Source organism: Pollachius pollachius (genome assembly GCF_949987615.1).
Source record: "Pollachius pollachius genome assembly, chromosome: 20".
Lineage (NCBI taxonomy): Eukaryota > Metazoa > Chordata > Actinopteri > Gadiformes > Gadidae > Pollachius > Pollachius pollachius.
In genome coordinates, this window is record NC_136953.1 from 6,495,721 (window position 1) to 6,515,716 (window position 19,996).

The window sequence follows — 19,996 nt, forward strand, 5'->3', positions numbered from 1 at the left end:
GCCAGGTGTAACAGGCCCCCACTGTGTTGGGACTCCTCTGATCTGGTGCTGCTGCTGGTGTTTCAGGTGAGAAGGGAGAGACCTGTGTGAACTGTGTGGGAGGCAACAACCCCATCCCTGGACCCCAAGGACCAGCCGGAGCACCTGGCCGCCCAGGTCAGACCCCGACCCGTTCATATGTCACTAGACGCAGGAGGAGTGGTGACAGTAGGGCTATTGGGACCTAGTAAAGTCAAGATCTATACTATTGATTTGTTATTTTATTATTGGTAGTAGTAGTAGTAGTAGTAGTAGTAGTAGTAGTAGTAGTAGTAGTAGTAGTAGTAGTAGTAGTAGTAGTAGTAGTTGTGGTAGTAGTAGTAGAAGTAGTAGTAGTAGAAGTTAAATCAAGATCGATATGATTAATAAATTATTAGTTTTTGTAGCAGTCGTCAAAGTTGTATTAGTAAAAGTTGTAGTAGTTGTAGTATTAGTAAAGTCAAGGTCTTTCTAATTAATTTATATTATATATTATATTATATATAGTAGTTATAGTAGTTTATAGTACTTTTAGTTGTAAAAGTTTTGGTCATAGTTAAGTCAAGCTCATACGTATGAAAATATGTTGTTCATGTAGTACTAGCAACAGTAATACTAGTAAGAGAAGTAATAATAATAGCAGTAACAGTCATAGGTTTTCCCATCTGCGAGTATTCAAATAACTGAGCATCATGTTAAAGTAATCGTATCTTATTAACAGTACTAGTCATACTTATCAAAGTAGTGTAGTAGTAACCGTAGTATTGCTGGTGTTCATAGGATCGCCCGGCGGTCTAGGGATCAAAGGAGACCGAGGATTCCCTGGACAACCCGGCACTGGTGGACCTGCCGTGAGTACTTCCTGGTTACACTTCCTGGTTACACTTCCTGGTTACACTTCCTGGTTACGCTTCCGTGTTACAACCTAGAGACACATATCTGACGTCAGCATCTCACATACAACCAGAATCAATAAAGATTCCTCCTCCCTCCTCGTCCTTCTGCCTCCTCAACTCCTTCTCCTCTCTTCTTCTCTCCATCCCTCCCTCTCCTCCTACTCTAATCTCTCCTCTCCCCCTCCTCCTCTTCTCATCCTACTCCTCTTCTCATCCTACTCCTCCTCCTCTCATCCTCCTTCTCTCCCCCTCCTCCTCCTCCTCTCATCCTCCTCCTCTCATCCTCCTTCTCCCCCTCCTCTCATCCTCCTCCTCTCATCCTCCTTCTCTCCCCCTCCTCCTCCTCTCATCCTACTTCTCATCATCGTCCTCTCATCCTACTTCTCCTCCCCTCATCTTCCTCCTCTCATCCTCCTTCTCTCCCCCTCCTCCTCCTCCTCTCATCCTCCTTCTCTCCCTCTCCTCCTCCTCCTCTCATCCTCCTCCTCTCATCCTCCTTCTCTCCCCCTCCTCCTCTCATCCTACTCCTCATCCTCCTTCTCTCATCCTACTCCTCCTCTCATCCTCCTTCCCTCCTCCTCTCATCCTCCTCCTACTCCTCCTCCTCTCATCCTCCTCCTCCTCCTCTTCCTCCTCTCATCCTCCTTCTCTCCACCTCCCCCTCCTCCTCCTCCGCCTCCTCCTCCTCAGGGACCCCCTGGGTCTATGGGAGCCCCGGGCTACCCGGGAGAGAAGGGGGACCCCGGCGATGCCGTCTCAGGGAGCGGAGTGAGAGGAGAGAAGGGGGACAGTGGGTTCCCCGGCCCAGCGGGCCTACCCGGTCTGGACGGACGGCCCGGTCGCGACGGTACCCCTGGATCGCCCGGACCTAAAGGAGTGTCGGTGAGCTGGGTTTGAACTGGTTTAAACATGCTTTATATTGGGTTTATACTGGTTTAAACTGGCTGTACATGGTGTACATATCGAAGTTTATATTTGGTTCATACTGGTTTAAACTGGCTTAAAATGGCGTACATATTGATGTTTGTATTGGGTTCAAAATGGTTACACTGGCTTTACATGGTGTACATATTGATGTTTATATTGGGTTCATACTGGTTTAAACTGGCTTAATATGGTGTACATATTGATGTTTATATTGGGTTCATACTGGTTTAAACTGGCTTTATATGGTGTACATATTGATGTTTATATTGGGTTTATACTGGTTTAAACTGGCTTTATATGGTGTACATATTGATGTTTATTTTGGGTTTATTCTGGCTTCATATGGTGTACATATTGAATTTTATAGTGGGTTGATACTGGTTCAAACTAGCTTTATATCGTTTACACATGGATGTTTATATTGGGCTCATACTGGTTTAAACTGGCTTTATATGGTGTACATGTTGATGTTTACACTGGGTTCATACTGGTTTACTCACACCATTGTCTCAATGTTTGTGTGTTTTATGTGTGTGTGTTATCTTATGACTGTTTTTCCCTGTGTGTGTCCCACAGGGCTCTCATCAGGTGAAAGGAGAGCGTGGTCCCCCCGGTGAATCGGGTCTGTCGGGCCAGCCAGGAGACAGAGGCTCCCCCGGGTCCCCAGGTTTCGGCCCCCAGGGGCCCCCAGGAGAGAAGGGCATCCAGGGAGTCTCTGGCAGACCCGGAGGCCCAGGGTCCCCAGGTACCACAACATGCTAACATGCTACGTGCGACATGCTACATGCTGAAGCGATGTAGCACCTACACCTATATGAGGTTTATCCACAAGCTGTGTGCTTAAGGGATAGAGCCCCTGGCCTGGGAGTGGTTTAACACCATGCTACCTGATAAAGAGATGTAGCCCCTAGCATGTGATTCATGACCCTGCTACAGAAATCTAGCGTAAGTGTAAGAGCAACTGAGCAGAAATAAAATGTGGTAAGATCCATTCGTGAGCGGAGATACAATGGAAAATGTATTTAAAGTATACACAAATCGGGGGTAAAAAAACAAAGGGAACACGAAGAAGTCGCGGAACTCAATATTATTTTTAAACGGACGTAGTTGGATAAATATTTAGGTAAATTATACATTTACACACTTACTGCTTCGAGGGCCACTTCCTGGTTTCCGTACCAACGCCCTCTGTCCCGTCCAGGATCCAAGGGTGAACCGGGTCTGACTGTGGCGGAGAAGGGTCTGCCCGGACCACGGGGACAGGACGGAGACCCCGGCTCACCTGGACAGCCAGGTACACAAATGAAGCCAGCCCAATTGTACCCCTAAAACTCATTCTGGTTGGATTATATCACTGTGGTGTGAGACTGTCCTGTCCTTCCTCCATTGCCAGGCAGCCCAGGTGGCCCCGGACAGCCCGGGTTCCCAGGGACACCAGGAACTAAGGGGGATCCCGGACTCCCCGGTATCGGACTCCCAGGACCCCCCGGTGGCAAAGGTTAGGGCCGCATCTATCACCCCTTTACCCTTTCCTCCTCCTCCTCCTCTTCATCCTGTTGTCAGTCTATCAACATGAGATTGAAACCCTCAGATACCGTTTCCTGATTGGCTCAAATCAGTCGCCAGGTTTCAACTGCTCAGAAAACATCAATGTGTTGTCTTGTATTTTTGTCTGGTTAGTTTTGTCTTAAAGTATCCTATCCTCACCGTGTTCCTTTCCTTGTCGCCTCGTCTCCTTCCTTCCTTGGTCTCTCCAGGATTCCCAGGTACTCCCGGCCAGCCAGGATCTTCTGGTGGCGGAGGAAGACCAGGTGTCGACGGACTTCCGGGACAGCCTGGGTTCCCAGGGGCCAAGGTATGGGCCTTGTGAGACTCATTACCACAGGATGTGGTTTGATCAGTTCAGGCAGCACCTGAACTGATCACCGATGATAAGGGTGAGGGTTAGGGTTAATAAATGCGTTCATGGTTTGGTTTGGCACCAAACGAAAGACGAGGAATCCTCCCTCCCAATTTCACAATGCATACTTTGCTTGCATGCAGATAATTCTCTCCAGGGCCGGGAAATGATCATAGATAACCCAAGACACTTTTTTTGGTTTGTTTTTGCTCAAAGTGGCTCAAACACGGTCAACAAAGTTATTCCCGCTGGTTTTGGCTCCCTGTTGGAGCCAGTGGACTAATGTTGACCGGCGTTCCACTATTTCGGACCCATGGAACTCAGTATGCATTTCTAATGTGTCCCCCAGGGTGAACCAGGCTTCGGGCTTCCCGGCCCAGCCGGTTCTCCAGGGTTCCCCGGGTCTAAGGGAAACCCCGGACCCAAGGGAGATTCCGGTTTCCCTGGAAACCCAGGTTCTCCAGGACGATCTGGCTTAGATGGCGGCCCCGGACACAAAGGTCAGCATACCTTACGAAACTATTTCCTCCGAATAAATAAGAATTATTGGAAGAATAATGATTAATAGTCGTTGTTATTTGTAACATCACTATAAAGTCAAAGGGATCACCCGAATGTTCTTGGTTCATTTGTACCTCGGTCTTTCTCTCCAGGTGACCCCGGTAGTCCTGGCCAGCCGGGTCCTAGAGGCCCCCCAGGATCAATCTCCCTTGGCTCTCAGGGGCTCCAGGGCCCCCCTGGACCCCCAGGTCTCATGGGATCCCCAGGTATCCTCCAGTCTGTGAAACCCATTGAATGTCTTTAACGTGCAATAACCTTTAAGCCACGTTATCGTAAATACATCTAGTAAAGATATCCCGATTTTCTTTTCACATTTGTGTTTCCATACAGGTTTTTTTTCTTGTTTTATACTCTACTTACTCTACTCTTTTTTTTCTTACCCAAGCAGAGCAATTCTCACAGAAACTATTTTCATGAGGATTATTAAGTCATAACCCACTTTTCCCACCGCGGTATTCCAGGATTCACAGGCTCCAACGGTGAAAAGGGAGACCCTGGCCCCCCAGGTCTGGACAGCACCGGCTTGCCGGGAGACAGAGGAAACCCCGGGTTCCCTGGTTCTCCGGGACCCGTGGGAACCCCAGGACCCCCTGGAGGGCCCGGTCGTGACGGACTGCCTGGACTTCAAGGTAAAGATCTCGCACTATTTACTTTAGCTTAAAATGCAATGAATGAAGGACTAACCAGGCCGATAGTGAGACCCAGCATCAGTTAGCTCTGCGCTAATTCATCCAAGATGGCCACAGGGCTGAGACGGTGTCTGTCCTCCCAGCTGGCAACTGAAACAATCAAACCATGTGACTGGGCTCTGATTGGCTACAGGTGTCAAAGGAGACATGGGACCAATGGGATCTCCTGGACCTTCAGGAGGACCCGGAGGTCCTGGGGGACCCGGCTTCCCCGGACCTAAAGGTACACACACACGTACACACCTACACACACACACACCTACACACACAGACACACACAGACACCTGCACACCCCTACACACCAAACACCCACACACCAAACACACACCTACACACTTACACACCTTGGATGATAGGGCTATGCAGCTTCACCTCACCTGCGTCACCTCCTCCTCCTCCTCCTCCTCCTCCTCCTCCTAGGTGACGACGGTTTTTCCGGAAGGCCTGGGACCCCTGGATCTTCAGGTCTGAAGGGAGAGAGAGGAGACCCCGGAGTACAAGGACCTCCGGGGACCACCCTGCCTCCTCAAGCACTGAAGGGAGTCAAGGGAGAACCCGGCATTCCAGGTACGCTGACCACAATCATGTAGTCTTGGTAGTAATTCAACGTTTGTAGAAAGGTGTTCCTGTTGGGGTTGATTTTGACACGCCATTCATATGTTGAGTTGTAGTTCATTGCTTATTGCTTACATTACTGGCTAAACGTATTATACTTAAATACTATATGCTAGTTATCATGTAGCATTTACAGTCCATAATGTTTACCATAACATTAAAATTTCTACTACTCATATATGAATATTAAAGAGCTTTTTATGTTTTTCTGACAAACAATTGTCTGAAGAATAATACATTTTTCTGTATTTCTGCCGTGGGTACGTCTGGGCTTAATAAATCGGACATCTTATAAGCAACCGTTCCACCTGTTCCTATGGCGAAGCTTTGATATGCGACGTGTGTTGGACTCCCTCGTGACTCCAGGTTTACCGGGCGCCTCTGGTCAGAAGGGAAACGCCGGTGTATCAGGTGACCCTGGACTTTCCGGCACAGACGGTCGCCCCGGGCTACCGGGACCCGCAGGTGAGGGTGGTCTCATTAAGTTATTGTTAAGAAAAAAAACCTAATTTCAAGTGGATCATCACCGGCTGTGAAGTTGATCCACTACCACAAGCCATTTCTAAATCAACCCATTTGTAGGTGGTACAAGTACAGATGTATGACAGGACAGATCCGACTGGCTGCTGAAACAGTCGACTGGGTAGACTGGGAGGTTGATCTATCCATCATACAGCTGAGGTTGACACTCCCACTCGTGATGTCACAGATATAGTTTGAAATGCCTTCTGATCGTGACGTCACATCAAGGTGGTCACAGGTGGCCCTGTAGTTGAATATCTTAAGGACGGTAAGGAGGTTTTCTTACGTGTTGTGTTGCTTTCAGGTGCCAAGGGAGATTCTGGCAATCCCGGCACCTCAGGTGGCCCCGGAGCTCCAGGACTGAAAGGAAGCATGGGAGAGATGGGATTCCCAGGTGCGCTTGAATGCCTGGCGAAAAAACAACAACACACCACTGTTATGATATAAAAAATGTCATATCAGCAGTGAAATCACACCCCTTTTATGACATGTTAAACCTATCTACGTTGAAACCACACACCTATTACAACCCTACAACCATTACCCAATCAGTGTTCAGCCACATCCCATTTATAATTTGATGCTATTTTGGGGGCTTTGACTTTTAGAACAACTGGAGTCATCATAATAATCACATGGGCGCTGTGGCTGAAATACTCGGAGAACAGAGAACATATTCACCTCACTGTTTATCCATAGCTCACACTCACCTCTGGCTTGCACTAATGCGGTTGTATTTGTTGTCTTCGCATGGTGATGACATCACAGGACCTTCGGGACAGAAGGGTGGGCCAGGTCAGCCGGGTCGTACCGGAGCCTCGGGACAGCCCGGTTCTCCAGGGTTCCCCGGAAGCAAGGGTGACCCCGGCTCCACTGGATCGGGACCGCCAGGCAATCCAGGGATTAAGGTGCAGGATCAGAAGCCCGGAGACACCCCCTTGTTTAGTCCAGCCAACCTGGATCAGGTTTAACTGGTCCTACTATGTGTGACAATGGTGTGACCTTGATAGAACATTACACGCCAACTCAACATCAACCCGTGTGTGACATCACAAGTGTCACAAACATGTCATGTGTATGTCGTTCAATGTGGTGGTTTTACCATCGAGGTCCACTTTGGAAGTAAGTGTTCAACACATTTAAGTGCTAACCTCTGGGATGTTTTGTTTTTATATTGTAACCTGAAATAAGATAACATTGTTATCAGCATGACTGAACCCCCTAAATAGAAGTAAGATAGATGGTTGACCTGATAATTTGTTTAAATTGATCGATACTCTCTCCGCTCCCAGGGTGATCCAGGCCAGCCTGGGTTCCCAGGAGGTCCAGGTCAGAAGGGGAACCCCGGTGGACCAGGTCTCCCAGGGATAACAGGTGGACCAGGCTCCAAGGGAGACCCTGGCCTCCCCGGCTTCCAAGGTGAGACCCTCTCTATACCTGGGTGTTTCACCCTGTGAATCCACTTGGTAACTCAGTGGTTGGCTAGTGGTTCAATTAAATCAAACTTATTGGCCCCGGGAGTTATGGCTTGCAGAATCAGAAACATCTATTTAAAAAATGTCCTAAAACACATATTGCTGACATTTAATCAGTTGGCGAGGAAAACGCTTTTACGTTTTAGAACGTATACACATCGCCCAACGTCAATTGATCAGCATTAGTAGCTGTCATGTCTGTTTATGTATGAATTTCCCTTATGAGAAAAACCTTTTAATTTATTATTTATTTCATAAAAATAAAATATCAACCTAGCTTAAAAGTCTATTTTCGCCCTCCTGAACCGAATCAGGGGACCCAAGTGGGCTCCCGAGCCACAGATTGTGCAACGTTGAATTAACCTGTGATCATCTCCATGCTGAACCCTGGCTGTACTGTGTTTTTTTCCTACTAGGTTCTCCTGGTATTCCCGGTCCCAAAGGTCTGGACGGCGGTCCAGGTGGCCCTGGGGCCAACGGGTCCCCAGGAAGACCCGGAGAGTCCGGTCGCCCCGGTGGCCCAGGGTTGCCAGGAGACAAGGGTCAGGCAGGTCGTGACGGAATCCCCGGGCCAGCCGGCAGCAAGGGAGAAGCAGGTGGGTCTGGTGACAGGTAACGTAAAGTAACGTAAAGTAGCGTAAAGTAACGTAAAGTAACGTAAAGTAACGTAAAGTAGCGTAAAGTAGCGCAAAGTAGCGTAAAGTTACATTATCTGAGAGAAATATTTTATAAAGTAACGTATAGTAACTTAAAGTATCGTAATGTAACGTTAGGTTAATTGGTATAATTGATGATTATGGTTTGATATCAAAGTAGAATGCTCAATTCACCGCATTTACCATTTCTTCTCATTGGCTTCCCACTCAGGTCTTCCTGGTTATGGTGGAACTGGAGCTCCCGGTATTCCTGGATTGCCAGGTAGGAACACACACATACATATTGACGCTAATATTGTGAAGATCATTGTTTTTGTATATTATACATTACATTTGAATATCTTTTAATTCTTATTACGGTCCAGTACAAATGTACAAATTTCCCATCTAGGATGAATGACGTACATACATAAGTACTACATACTAGTTAATTCTAGTACACCGAGTCTCTGATAAAAAGACCAGTTAGTTCCTTACTTAAACAAAACGTCTTTTCTCTCCGCAGGTTCGAAGGGAGACCCTGGTCTTCCCGGACCCTCTGGTAGTCCTGGGTTCCCAGGATCCAAGGGAGACGGTGGCTTCCCCGGCCTCCCAGGACCCCAAGGCAACATCGGACCCCCTGGATCCCCTGGATCAGCCCTTCAGGGCCCCAAGGGAGGCCGCGGTTCACCTGGACCCCCAGGACGAGGAGGTAGGTGGAGAAGATTCAGAGATATTTTATATAGACCTGCGTGATACGTTGCTGCCTGGTTTAGTCACCCGTCTGGTTTATAGACCTGGTTACCGGTCTGGTTTATAGACCTGGTTACCGGTCTGGTTTAAACAGCTGGTTACATGTCTGGGTTAAACCCCTGGTTACCTGTCTAGTTTAATCACCTGGTTCTCTGTCTAGTTCAACCACCTGGTCACCTGTCTGGTTTACCTGTATGGTTTAAACACCTGGTTTACCATTCTGGTTTACCTGTCTAGCTCACCTGGTTAAAATGGATTAGGCCAACAGATATTTCCGGTGTTTGTTTGATAGCATAATGTATCCCATATGGGAGTAGCTTACTCATATGAAACCAGTTCAAACCAGGCAGCAACCGTGCTCACGCCAACCGACGACACTGTGTGTGTGAACGCCGTGCACGTTGAAATCAATGTGCATGAGGTTACGTCAGGGCCAATCACAGGCCGGGGAAATATTCTCACCTCACCAACCCACGTCACCGTCCAATCACAGAGCACCCTAGCGTACGTCGTCATGGAAACCATGCACTGTCCACTTGCACTGTCCTCCACCACCCTCTTCCTCCCCAGAGGGGAAATCTGTAAGGTGTGCACCAACCAATCACTGTCCGTTACCGGGGGAGTTCTGACCACGCCCCTCGACGACCACAGCATGGGTTTCCACTCTTTGCCCCACGTTGTCTTTCATCATTCAGTCATCTGTTCCTTCTATCATCTCATCCAACCATCTCTTCATCCATCCATCTCGTCATCCAACCATCTATCATCCATCCACCTATCATCCATATCCATTCATTCATCCATTCAACATAGCACTTAGTTAGTATTGGTTGATTTATTAACATTCACAAAATAGAACAATTTTATGAAACAAAATGATTGTGAATGTTGCAGGGTTTGTAATGTCTCAGCTGTTGCTAGGCAGGTTAAGTGTCTCAATAACCACCTGCATGGATTGTCCGAAACTAAATGAGAAGCCTGGAACAATGCTGGGTCACATTGTCTGACACAAAGTCACATAACACACCAGCCGCCAGAGAACAAATTGGCAGCTTTCAATCAATCCCACCTGTAATGGAATCAAATTATTGATTAACTTAGTAACATTTGGTCAACTGTGTAGAAAAAAACTACACATTTGAAATGGCTGGCTTGCTCAGTTAAAACCTTTATCATTTACATTTTTCTCTAATTATTTTGTACATTTAACCACGTGTGTAATGGAGCATGTATGTGAATACCGACCAGCACTGTTTCAGGCTTGCCACACACAAGCCGGTGACCTAAGTGCGCTTGTGGACTAGGGAGTGAAAAAACAAAAACACGCTGTGATACTTTACCCCCTGTTTCTGGTGGCCTGGCCCCCGGTGTGGCCACGCCTCTCCTCTCCTGATGACTTGTGCATCCGACCAATCGCAGGTCCCCAAGGTATCAACGACTTGGATGTCCAAGCTCCTACTGCACGTGCACCTATAAAAATGATTTTATTTTTTTTTTGAGCTCACATGTTCTAGAACGTTAATTATTCACCACATTTTGGAATCTACTTTCTATCTTACGAACTATGATCCGAATTTTCAGTTTGGCTGAATCGACAGCAACTTACTTTAGACTTTCATTTTCTGTTTCGCTGTTCACTGAAATCTAACCCCCTTTTCTCTCACTTTTCTCAACTTATCATGCACTCTACTCTGGTGGTAGTTAGACTCTGAAAAAGTAAGCATCTTTAATCCAATCACTTAATTTACAATTAAAACTGTTAAAGGAATGGAAAAAAGGTTTGCCATCACAACCAGCACATTATTAATGAATAAGACACTTTTTTACTCCATTAATTTCACAACTAACACACCAAAAAGAATCCTTTTTTTTATTATAAAATGTTATATTACATGCTAAAATCAAGGTATGTTAACATTTTTTATTTAACAGTAAAAAGGTGGGAAAGTGCACCCATTCACGTTAGCAACCTCTGACCCATGATAAACATAACATAGCCTAGCATAGCATATGACAGCATAGCATATTATACCAATATTATATAGACAGATAATAACAAAGTATATTCACCATTAGAGCTAGACAAATGTTAGCAATATTATTTGTTGAATTAGTCTAGTTATAGTACTAATAGTTTTTAGCAAGTATGCTAGCAGTGCTACGCTAACTCAAGCTTCTAACCGTTTTCTTTTCTCCCCTTTGTGCTGCCGCCCCGGCTCTGCTATTCCCTGGGATTCTGGGAATCGTAGGTCTGGCAGGTTAGACAACAGTGGTTTGAAGGTTTTTGCGTGTTATATTGTGATAAACTATGTTTTACTGTTACTTTTTGGGGGGAATCATGTTTGAGAAGGTTTTGTGACGTTTAAAACAAGTCTTTGAGTTTGGGAGAATTAATTTCACCACCAAAAAAATCTACTGAAATTTGCAGTTGTCATGGTACAAAAACTGTGTCTCCACTCTTGACCGAGTACTGTCAACACAATACAAATGCCACTTAATTCAAAATCGTCCAAATCATCGTCACAGGTTCCGTGATACGCTGTGGTCAAGTGCTGGCTCCGTCTTTTACAGACATCTGGACCATTGAAACAAACATACCCTCGCCTACTGCACTGTTCTTATTGCTCTCTCTGAGTTGTATTTTGTATTTTGCATTTTTGTTTGTTTGAAAAGTATATTTAATCTCAAATGAATAAAATATGAAAAATATATATATGTATGAATATAAATATATGTCTATATATAAATATACATACATATATAGTAGAAGTACTATATAATAATACACTCATGTGTACCATACTGAACGAAAAAAGAAAAAGTGCACGTAACCCTATAATGACCTTTGACCCTTTGTTCACGCGAAGGCGCTCCTGGTCCGGAGGGTCCTCGTGGTCCGGGAGGCAGCGGTGGCGTCAAGGGAGATAAGGGAATTGCTGGTGTTCCCGGTCAACCCGGATTCCCAGGTTCCAAGGGAGAGTCAGGCACCCCAGGATTCCCGGTAGGTTCTGTTCCGAACAAACGACAAAAACCCTGTCTAACAGTTCAACCAGCTCCTAGCCTAGAACAACCTGAACATATCCATCGATAGGCAATGCTGATCGATGGTGATTTCAATAATGTTATCAATAAAATCACATCCTACAACTGATCAATTCTAAAAATGGAAAATGCCCACCAGCCCATTCCTCTCTCTTTGTCTACAAGAATCTGACCATCGACCCTGCCAAAAACCCGTCCCACCCCCTACACCAAGCCGGTAGAGCTAGGCTCGCTCACGTCACACAGATTAATACCCAGTTGGAGTCGACAGAACACTGTTTCTGAGTTTTTTGAAATCGGAAAGTCGACCACCAACTAACTGAGGGGGGTCTCAATCTTAGACGCTGAGACTTAACCGGTTCCAATGTTTTAATTACACACTAATGCCTCTATTTTCATGTGTGTTATGTAACTAGGGTTCGTCCGGACAACCTGGTCCCTCAGGTCTCAAGGGTGACATCGGTCTTCCCGGCGTTCCAGGTTTCCCTGGTAGGTCAGGTCCCCGAAGTAGATAATGTAAATTGTACTTCCTACTAGCATCGCTTCACTACCATATTCTTTTTTCCAGGACCCAAGGGAGATGGTGGCATTCCTGGTTCCTCCGGTCAACCAGGAGCGCCTGGTGATATTGGACCCGATGGTGAGTTTGACCGTCCACCGATATCCAAGAAACTGTTAACTAGCTGGCTGAGCTTGCTGACCATCAGAAATACATCCAACCAATATTCATACAAGTTGAGATGAAACACTAAAAAGTATTGATAATAATAAGGTGAATAAAATGTTACGTTAACCCTATTCTTGACCTTCATTCGTATAGAAAATGCATTTGAATAAAAGCTAAAAGGTGAACCTTATGTTATTGTACCTTTTATGTAACCTTTGTGTAACCTTTGACCCCCAGGACCCCCTGGAGACCCCGGTTCGGCGCCCACCATCCCGGTGAAGGGAGCGCAGGGAAACCCCGGCCCTCCAGGGCTCAACGGAGGACAGGGAGCCCCCGGCCCCCGTGGCCTTGAAGGACTCTCAGGTTAGCACGGATGTTAGCTCATGAGGCTAGCTAGCGCTAGATTGGCGCCCAGCAACCAGGTTCAACGGGGCAGCAGGCGTTCATGAAAGAAAGGGGTCAAATTGACATGACATTATAACCATTTTGTAATTTGACACATTTATCAATGTATAAACATATATGTAGCCTCTTTGGATATAGATCAAATAGCATTTATATTGATATCATGTGGGGCAGGATAGCCTAGTGGTGTTTGACTCCAAGCTGAAAAGGTACTGGGTTCGAATCCCAGTATCCGCAACCTGCACACACTCCGTACCGTCACCTGCTTGCAATGATATACGTCACTCTTACTGGATAAAAGCTTTGGATAAAGCTTTTGTTAAGTGACTAAATAGCTTCTAATAACTGACTAATAGTGGAGAGGATGAGACCGTCATCTCTACCAGGACAAATAAAGTTTTTTAGAAAACAATGAAACGATGTGAAGATCTAAATCCCCCCCCCCTCAGGCCCACCAGGTAACCCAGGGGATTCCGGACCAGAGGGACCTCCAGGCTTCAGCGGCGTCCCCGGCAGGAAGGGAGACTCTGGACCAGCGGGACAACCAGGTGAGTGACCCCCCTCCAGGACCCAAACCACCACTGATACCATCACAACATACCAGATTACCATCACAACATTCAGGACGTTTCTGCGTCTGTCACTTCGCAATCCCCCTCGTACGACCACCCCCTCTCGTGGTGGCTATTTTTTAAGTCTATTTTAATTTATCGCAAGTTTTTTCTATTTTATTACATTCTCAATCTTTTTTATCATTACCTGCCATTTTTTTGTGTGCCACGGAGCCAACTCAAACCCCCCTTGGAGATGAATAAAGTAGCCACCAAAATAATGTAGTTAAACCCTAATCTAACGTGGCCTTCTGCAATATAATGTCGTCATCTCCTCGGGCGTGATGTACATAACGTGATCGAACATAACTGAACCTAATCTGATGTCACCCAGGTCAGCGCGGGTACCCCGGCCCCCCCGGTTCCGACGGCCCCCAGGGTCAACCCGGGACCCCTGGCACGGCTTCCACCGCCCACGGCTTCCTCATCACCCGCCACAGCCAGGGCCAGGACGTCCCGTTCTGCCCCGAAGGAACCAGCCTCATCTACGACGGCTACTCCCTGCTGTACGTGCAGGGCAACGAGCGCGCTCACGGACAGGACCTCGGTGAGTCCCCCAGAGGGAGGGCGCAGCGACAGGCAGGAACTGGGACTCTGTGCACGTGGGACAAGACGCTCCTTCTTTCCTGATCATCCCTTCCTCCCCTTTCACTCCACCTCCTGCTACTCTCCTCCTCTCCCTCCTTCTTCCACCACCTCCTCTCTCCCTCCTCTACCCGTCTCTCTCTCTCCCCTCCCCCCTGCTCCTCTCCTCCTCTCCTCCTCTTCTACTACCCCTCCTTCTTCCACCACCTCCTCTCTCCCTCCTCTACCCGTCTCTCTCTCCCCTCCCCCCTGCTCCTCTCCTCCTTCCGCCACCTGCTCCCTTCTGTCCCTCCTCCACCTGTCTCTCTCCCCTCCTCCTACCTGCTCCTCTCTCCTCCTCCTCCTTCCACCACCTGTCTCTCCTCTCTCCCTCCACCACCTGTCTCTCTCCCCTCCTCCTACCTGCTCCTCTCTCCCCCTCCTCCCACTCTTCTTCCCCTCCGCCACCTCCTATCCTCTCTCCCTCCGCCACCTGTCTCACTCTCCCCTCCTCCTCCCCCTCCCTCCTCCCTCCAGGTACGGCTGGCAGTTGTCTGAGGCGGTTCAGCACCATGCCCTTCATGTTCTGCAACATCAACAACGTCTGTAACTTCGCCTCCCGCAACGACTACTCCTATTGGCTGTCCACGCCTGAACCCATGCCCATGTCCATGGACCCCATCACCGGAGAGGGCATCAAGCCCTTCATCAGCAGGTAGGACTAGTACGAGCTGTACCAGTGGAACTAGCAGGCGTAGTATAGTGATGGTCTTAGTCACTAAGCCCTTGTCCATGAACCCCGTCACTGGAGAAGGCCTCCAGCCCTATTCACACACTATCGTAGTTTGGTAGAACTACTAAGGTCGGCAGCAGGTAGTAAAAGTAGTAGAACAACACTACTATTTAAGTTAAACCAGCCCTCAGCAGGTAGTACTAGTAATACTAGTAGAAATATATGAGGACTAACGTCGAAAGCCCAAACCAGCAGGTAGTTGTAGTGGTGGTAGGGTAGTAGTACTAACATCGAGCTCTACGCCAGCAACCTCATCAGCAAAGTGGTAGCAGTGGCAGAAGTAACACCTAGCCCCACATCTGATAAAGTCTGAATTTGTGTGCGTTTCGAATCCTCATTGAATCACGTGCGTGTCGTCCAGGTGTTCGGTGTGTGAGGCTCCCGCCATGACGATTGCAGTTCACTCCCAGACCATCCAGATCCCCAGCTGCCCTGCGAACTGGGAGGCCCTGTGGATCGGTTACTCCTTCATGATGGTACCCCCACCACTGCACTAGTACACACTATACCCATCAGAAGCCCAGTACAAAGCACCAGCAGCACACACTCACCACCCAACTCAAGTGACCACATTCATTCAGCAGATGTTTTTAGCCGGAAGCTACATTTTTTTTTAAATCCTCTCTTTCCCCTCTCCCCCGCCTCTTCCTCTCTTCCCCACCCCTCCTCCTCTCTCCACCTCCTCCTCCCTCTCTTCCATCCTCCGCCCTCCTCCCCCTCTCCTCCCCCCCAGCACACCAGTGCAGGAGCAGAGGGCTCCGGCCAGGCCCTGGCCTCCCCCGGCTCCTGTCTGGAGGAGTTCCGCAGCGCTCCCTTCATCGAGTGCCACGGCCGGGGAACCTGCAACTACTTTGGCAACTCCTACAGCTTCTGGCTGGCCACCGTAGACACCAACGAGATGTTCAGGTGAGGGACGGGGGGTCACGTGACACTGTGAGGTCACCAAAAGGGTTGAACGGGTCAATGGAGGGACGGCGTTCGTATCGGGAGAGAAAAGATTCTATTCCCAAATGGATATATATGGCTGATGTTTCCCCTCTGCACCTTTTGAATTATGAGGTAATTTACCGTTTAGTTAGTTTAACTTAAAGCTAGTTTGGGCTTCTACCCAGAGCGACTAACACTGGATTCAGAAACCCAGTATCTTTCGTCAGCGAATCAAGCACCCTAGCTCGTAGACTATCCTGCCCCCTTTACACATGCCGTCATCACTTCTGTAATAGTGTTATAGAAATATTGGTTTAGACATATACACATCCTCTCTCCGTCTTTGACCCCTGAACTTTGATCTTTGACCCACACAGGAAGCCCCAGTCTGAGACTTTGAAGGCGGGAAATCTGCGGACGCGCGTCAGTCGTTGCGTGGTCTGCATGAAGAGGACGTAACGGAACACGGCGTCACACTAGACACGCCCCCTTTCCCTGGCCACACCCCCTCCGACGACTACAAAAATAAGCTGATTGGTTGACGAGGAGAAATGGGGAGGGGGGGCAAGGCTGGGTGGGTGGTGACCCATTGTGTGTCACCATAGTGACGATGTTGGATTCCAATGGTGCAGTGTGGTTATTATTTTTTTCTGAGGAAAAAAACGAAAACTTAACTAAATCTTAAACTTTGGTGCTACTGTGAGACACAGCATAAACAAAAAAAAAATGCAAATGACGGCCACAAATTAATCTATATTTAGTGGTTATTTTTTATTTCTTAAATAAAAGTACCTCAAATAACGCAATACAAATATCCACAGAACAAGGTGTCTGGAACCTGTCTGAGAAACTTAAGTGCTTTCACACTCCTCTCTTCTTCATTAAATGGAGAGAACCAAATCCTTCTCTCCCTCTTTTCACTAAAATCACCTTGTTCAAATATTTCACAAAATGTTCCCTTTTCTCTCGTTCATTCATTTGCTATCCTTCTTTCTTTTCATTATTTGACTAAGGAGTGGATGCTTTTCACGGTCTCACATCCGCACACTTTAACCTTCGGAACATCCAAGAATAAGAGATGCACTGACGCTTAGCTCTTTCGTTGTATCTTTTACAGCGTCTTATTTTCTCTCTTTCTCCTCACCACTTTCTCTAACGCTCTCCCTCTCTCTCTCTCCCTCTCTGTTCGCTTCGCGCAGATTTTACATTTCATTTGATGGTACTAACGAAATACGTGGATCACTTTACTAATAACGCCCTATGATTTACTTCCTCTTATTTTTTGTAAGTAATATAATGTGTATATTGTGTACAACACCTTTTTACTGTAGTATTTTAGGTCAGAATCGGTACTAGGTATTTGTGATGAAAAAAATAGATTCTGGGTATTTTTCTTTTTTAGCTTGCTCGCTCATTCGCTCTCTCGCTCACTTTCATAACACACAAACACTCGCATGCAAACACACCCACATGCATAACCCATTCATTGGCATCTGCTCATGAACAGTGACTCAAAAGTTGTACAAAGTGAGGCTCTTACAAATGAAACAGTATTTTATATAGAAATGAAATAAATATATATTTGAAAGGTATATTGACTTTATTTGGCAGTTGTGACACGGCCGATCACTTACGAAACCACAAAAAGCTAGACTTGAGGCAAATAGTTGTCAAAGTCTTCAGAATCACTATGGGAGCTTTTTCTTTATAAAAATGTAGGCTTACTCTGGGTGTGAGGACCGATCGAGGGAGACACCAAAACGTATTGGTCATCAAGATCCCAGTTCTTCCAAACGGTTTTGGTGGTCGTCCCCACCAACGTGTAGCAGTTTCTTCAAACCCAGGTCTTGCTTTCCAAACCACTCTAATGGAAAATAAATCGAATTAATATGCCCCCCCCCCCCCCCCCTCCACACACACACACACACACACACACCCACCCTCAAAACCTACTGTGTGATCCAGTTGAATCTGGTTTGAAACTGTATTCCGTATGTAAATGTTCCCTAGGTGATTGGCTCCTCCCTGACACAATGTGTAGGACACCAGTTGTACTGTAGGCGGGGGGGGGGGGGGTGAAGGGTCTGGGGGAGGGGGTGATATTAACCTGTGATTTTTTTTCTTTTCAAAACCACTTTATGAAATTTCTAATTTTGTCACCCTTGGGTGTGATAAAAAAAAGCGTACTACATTTTTTCTGTTTTTATTTTTATTTTGGTCTTGTTTTCTTTTCTTTTTGTTAAATTTTTTCATGTTTCATGTTATCCAGAAGTTGTTATAAACTTTTAAGACTGAAATAAACACTATGTCTGACGACTTGTGCTGTCTGACGACTTGTGCTGTCTGACTCAACGACATGACTCTGATTCATAGACCAGAACGAAAGCATTAAAAAGAAGAATTCTCTCTTCAGACAGCCGTCAGAAAAATATAGAATTTCTTTCAATATAGATGTGACTATTTTTCATTATTTGCTTACTACTATAAATAGTAATTTGCGTTTTCACATCCATCCATAATAATTGTTTGGACAATACATTATTTTTGCTTCAAAAATAAACATTTATACTTAGATAAATACTAAAATATTTCCTATTCATTAAGACAGATTTATATTTTTATTAACAAAGCCACCGGGTTATTCACCCAGTTGTAATTCTAGTTACCTGCCAGCAGAGGGAACCCTTTACCAACAGCTTTAATTGTTCCCTTCAAACCTCTGATTGCAATTTTAGTTCCGATTTTTGCAAATACACAATAATGATCACGGCTTCTCCCCCTACTGATCTGCTCCTCACCTCTCCTTATCTCCTCCTGCATTCCTGATGACTTGCCCATCTCCTCTCCTGACCTCCTGACCTCTGACGCCATCGACAGGGAAGCGAGTTCCACCGTCCTTGGTGAGAACACGGCAGCCTCAGAGTTGCGATGTGGTTGGAATGTATTGCTCTATCCTACACCTGCGGTACTCCCAGTCTCAGTTGAGATGTCACAAATGTGTATTGAGTATTTTAAATGGCTTAAATTGGATACTCAAAAATCAAATCTGGTGGTAAAATAAGGGCCCTTGCTTCAGCTAGCCGAGGCCGGGGGCCTGGGTGTTACATTCTCTGGGATGATGAATCTCATTTTGACTCGGATCTGATATCCAAGCTCCCTCCTTCGAGGAGACCCCCTGGAGATTCGGGGTCCGGCATGGCAAACAGTGACGCAGGAAGTTGTAATTAGCAGGACCTTTGGAGAGCTGTGTGTGCGCGCGTGTGTGTAAGTTAGATGCTGACTAGGATATGGATTGGTGTGGCATCACATACACACACACGGACCACACACACACACACACAGAGTGTTGTAAGAAACAGTAGCTACGACCGGCAGCTACTGCTGATGTGTCGCGGTGGTTCGCCTATTAGTAATGATACTCTAGTGGGGTCTCATGCTCCGTGTTGACATGCCCCCTCTCTGGCTCTACATCTCCGGACACCCTACACGCCCCCCTCTTACACGCACACTGACTAACTTCCCCAAAATAATCATTATAAATCACATCACAAGCCAACAGAAACGCAGACTGGAGATGTACCGCTAAGGAAAGCGTTATTGGAGTAATTGACGTTACTATGTAACTTGAAATGAAGTCGCACTGCTACCTTGGGGATAACTTCTAGAAATGCAGTCTCGATTCTATCCGGGTGGAGTCCTCTTATCTTCGTCGTATAGTTAACAACGACGCTACCCAACGATAGTCGATACAACTGGCGGAGGAATGCGTGATATTAGAGAGCTAATGCTCAAAACAGAACCTTCCGTCCCACATAAGTCCAACATAAATACACAGGCTGTTATCCAAAGAAAGAAGTCGGCTGTCATCCGCCGTTTGAAAGTTAACATTTACCTGTTCACCTGTCGTTGTTGACGTTTTTAGGATAAATAGGACTAGTCAGTACTTTGAGATGGAATATTGATAAATCGCTTGGAACAAACCATAATACCACGTG

At 46.6% G+C, this 19,996-nt stretch overlaps 1 protein-coding gene across 1 annotated transcript in view; it reads left to right on the forward strand.

Annotated features, from left to right (window-relative positions):
- Positions 1 to 18,317, forward strand: part of col4a5 (collagen, type IV, alpha 5 (Alport syndrome)) — a 44,675-nt gene extending 26,358 nt beyond the window's left edge. The window contains exons 22-50 of the mRNA XM_079758420.1: positions 67 to 156; positions 799 to 869; positions 1,605 to 1,796; positions 2,418 to 2,586; positions 3,043 to 3,135; positions 3,235 to 3,339; positions 3,599 to 3,696; positions 4,091 to 4,241; positions 4,395 to 4,508; positions 4,764 to 4,931; positions 5,125 to 5,214; positions 5,413 to 5,559; positions 5,974 to 6,072; positions 6,434 to 6,523; positions 6,898 to 7,037; positions 7,422 to 7,548; positions 8,021 to 8,200; positions 8,472 to 8,522; positions 8,766 to 8,951; positions 11,860 to 11,993; positions 12,451 to 12,523; positions 12,603 to 12,674; positions 12,939 to 13,064; positions 13,556 to 13,654; positions 14,052 to 14,264; positions 14,819 to 14,996; positions 15,436 to 15,550; positions 15,808 to 15,980; positions 16,379 to 18,317. Of these exons, the coding sequence (XP_079614546.1) occupies positions 67 to 156; positions 799 to 869; positions 1,605 to 1,796; positions 2,418 to 2,586; positions 3,043 to 3,135; positions 3,235 to 3,339; positions 3,599 to 3,696; positions 4,091 to 4,241; positions 4,395 to 4,508; positions 4,764 to 4,931; positions 5,125 to 5,214; positions 5,413 to 5,559; positions 5,974 to 6,072; positions 6,434 to 6,523; positions 6,898 to 7,037; positions 7,422 to 7,548; positions 8,021 to 8,200; positions 8,472 to 8,522; positions 8,766 to 8,951; positions 11,860 to 11,993; positions 12,451 to 12,523; positions 12,603 to 12,674; positions 12,939 to 13,064; positions 13,556 to 13,654; positions 14,052 to 14,264; positions 14,819 to 14,996; positions 15,436 to 15,550; positions 15,808 to 15,980; positions 16,379 to 16,460 (3,626 nt within the window). The 3' untranslated portion in view covers positions 16,461 to 18,317. The remainder of the gene's footprint in view (positions 1 to 66; positions 157 to 798; positions 870 to 1,604; positions 1,797 to 2,417; positions 2,587 to 3,042; positions 3,136 to 3,234; positions 3,340 to 3,598; positions 3,697 to 4,090; positions 4,242 to 4,394; positions 4,509 to 4,763; positions 4,932 to 5,124; positions 5,215 to 5,412; positions 5,560 to 5,973; positions 6,073 to 6,433; positions 6,524 to 6,897; positions 7,038 to 7,421; positions 7,549 to 8,020; positions 8,201 to 8,471; positions 8,523 to 8,765; positions 8,952 to 11,859; positions 11,994 to 12,450; positions 12,524 to 12,602; positions 12,675 to 12,938; positions 13,065 to 13,555; positions 13,655 to 14,051; positions 14,265 to 14,818; positions 14,997 to 15,435; positions 15,551 to 15,807; positions 15,981 to 16,378) is intronic.
- Positions 18,318 to 19,996: the final 1,679 nt, after the last annotated feature.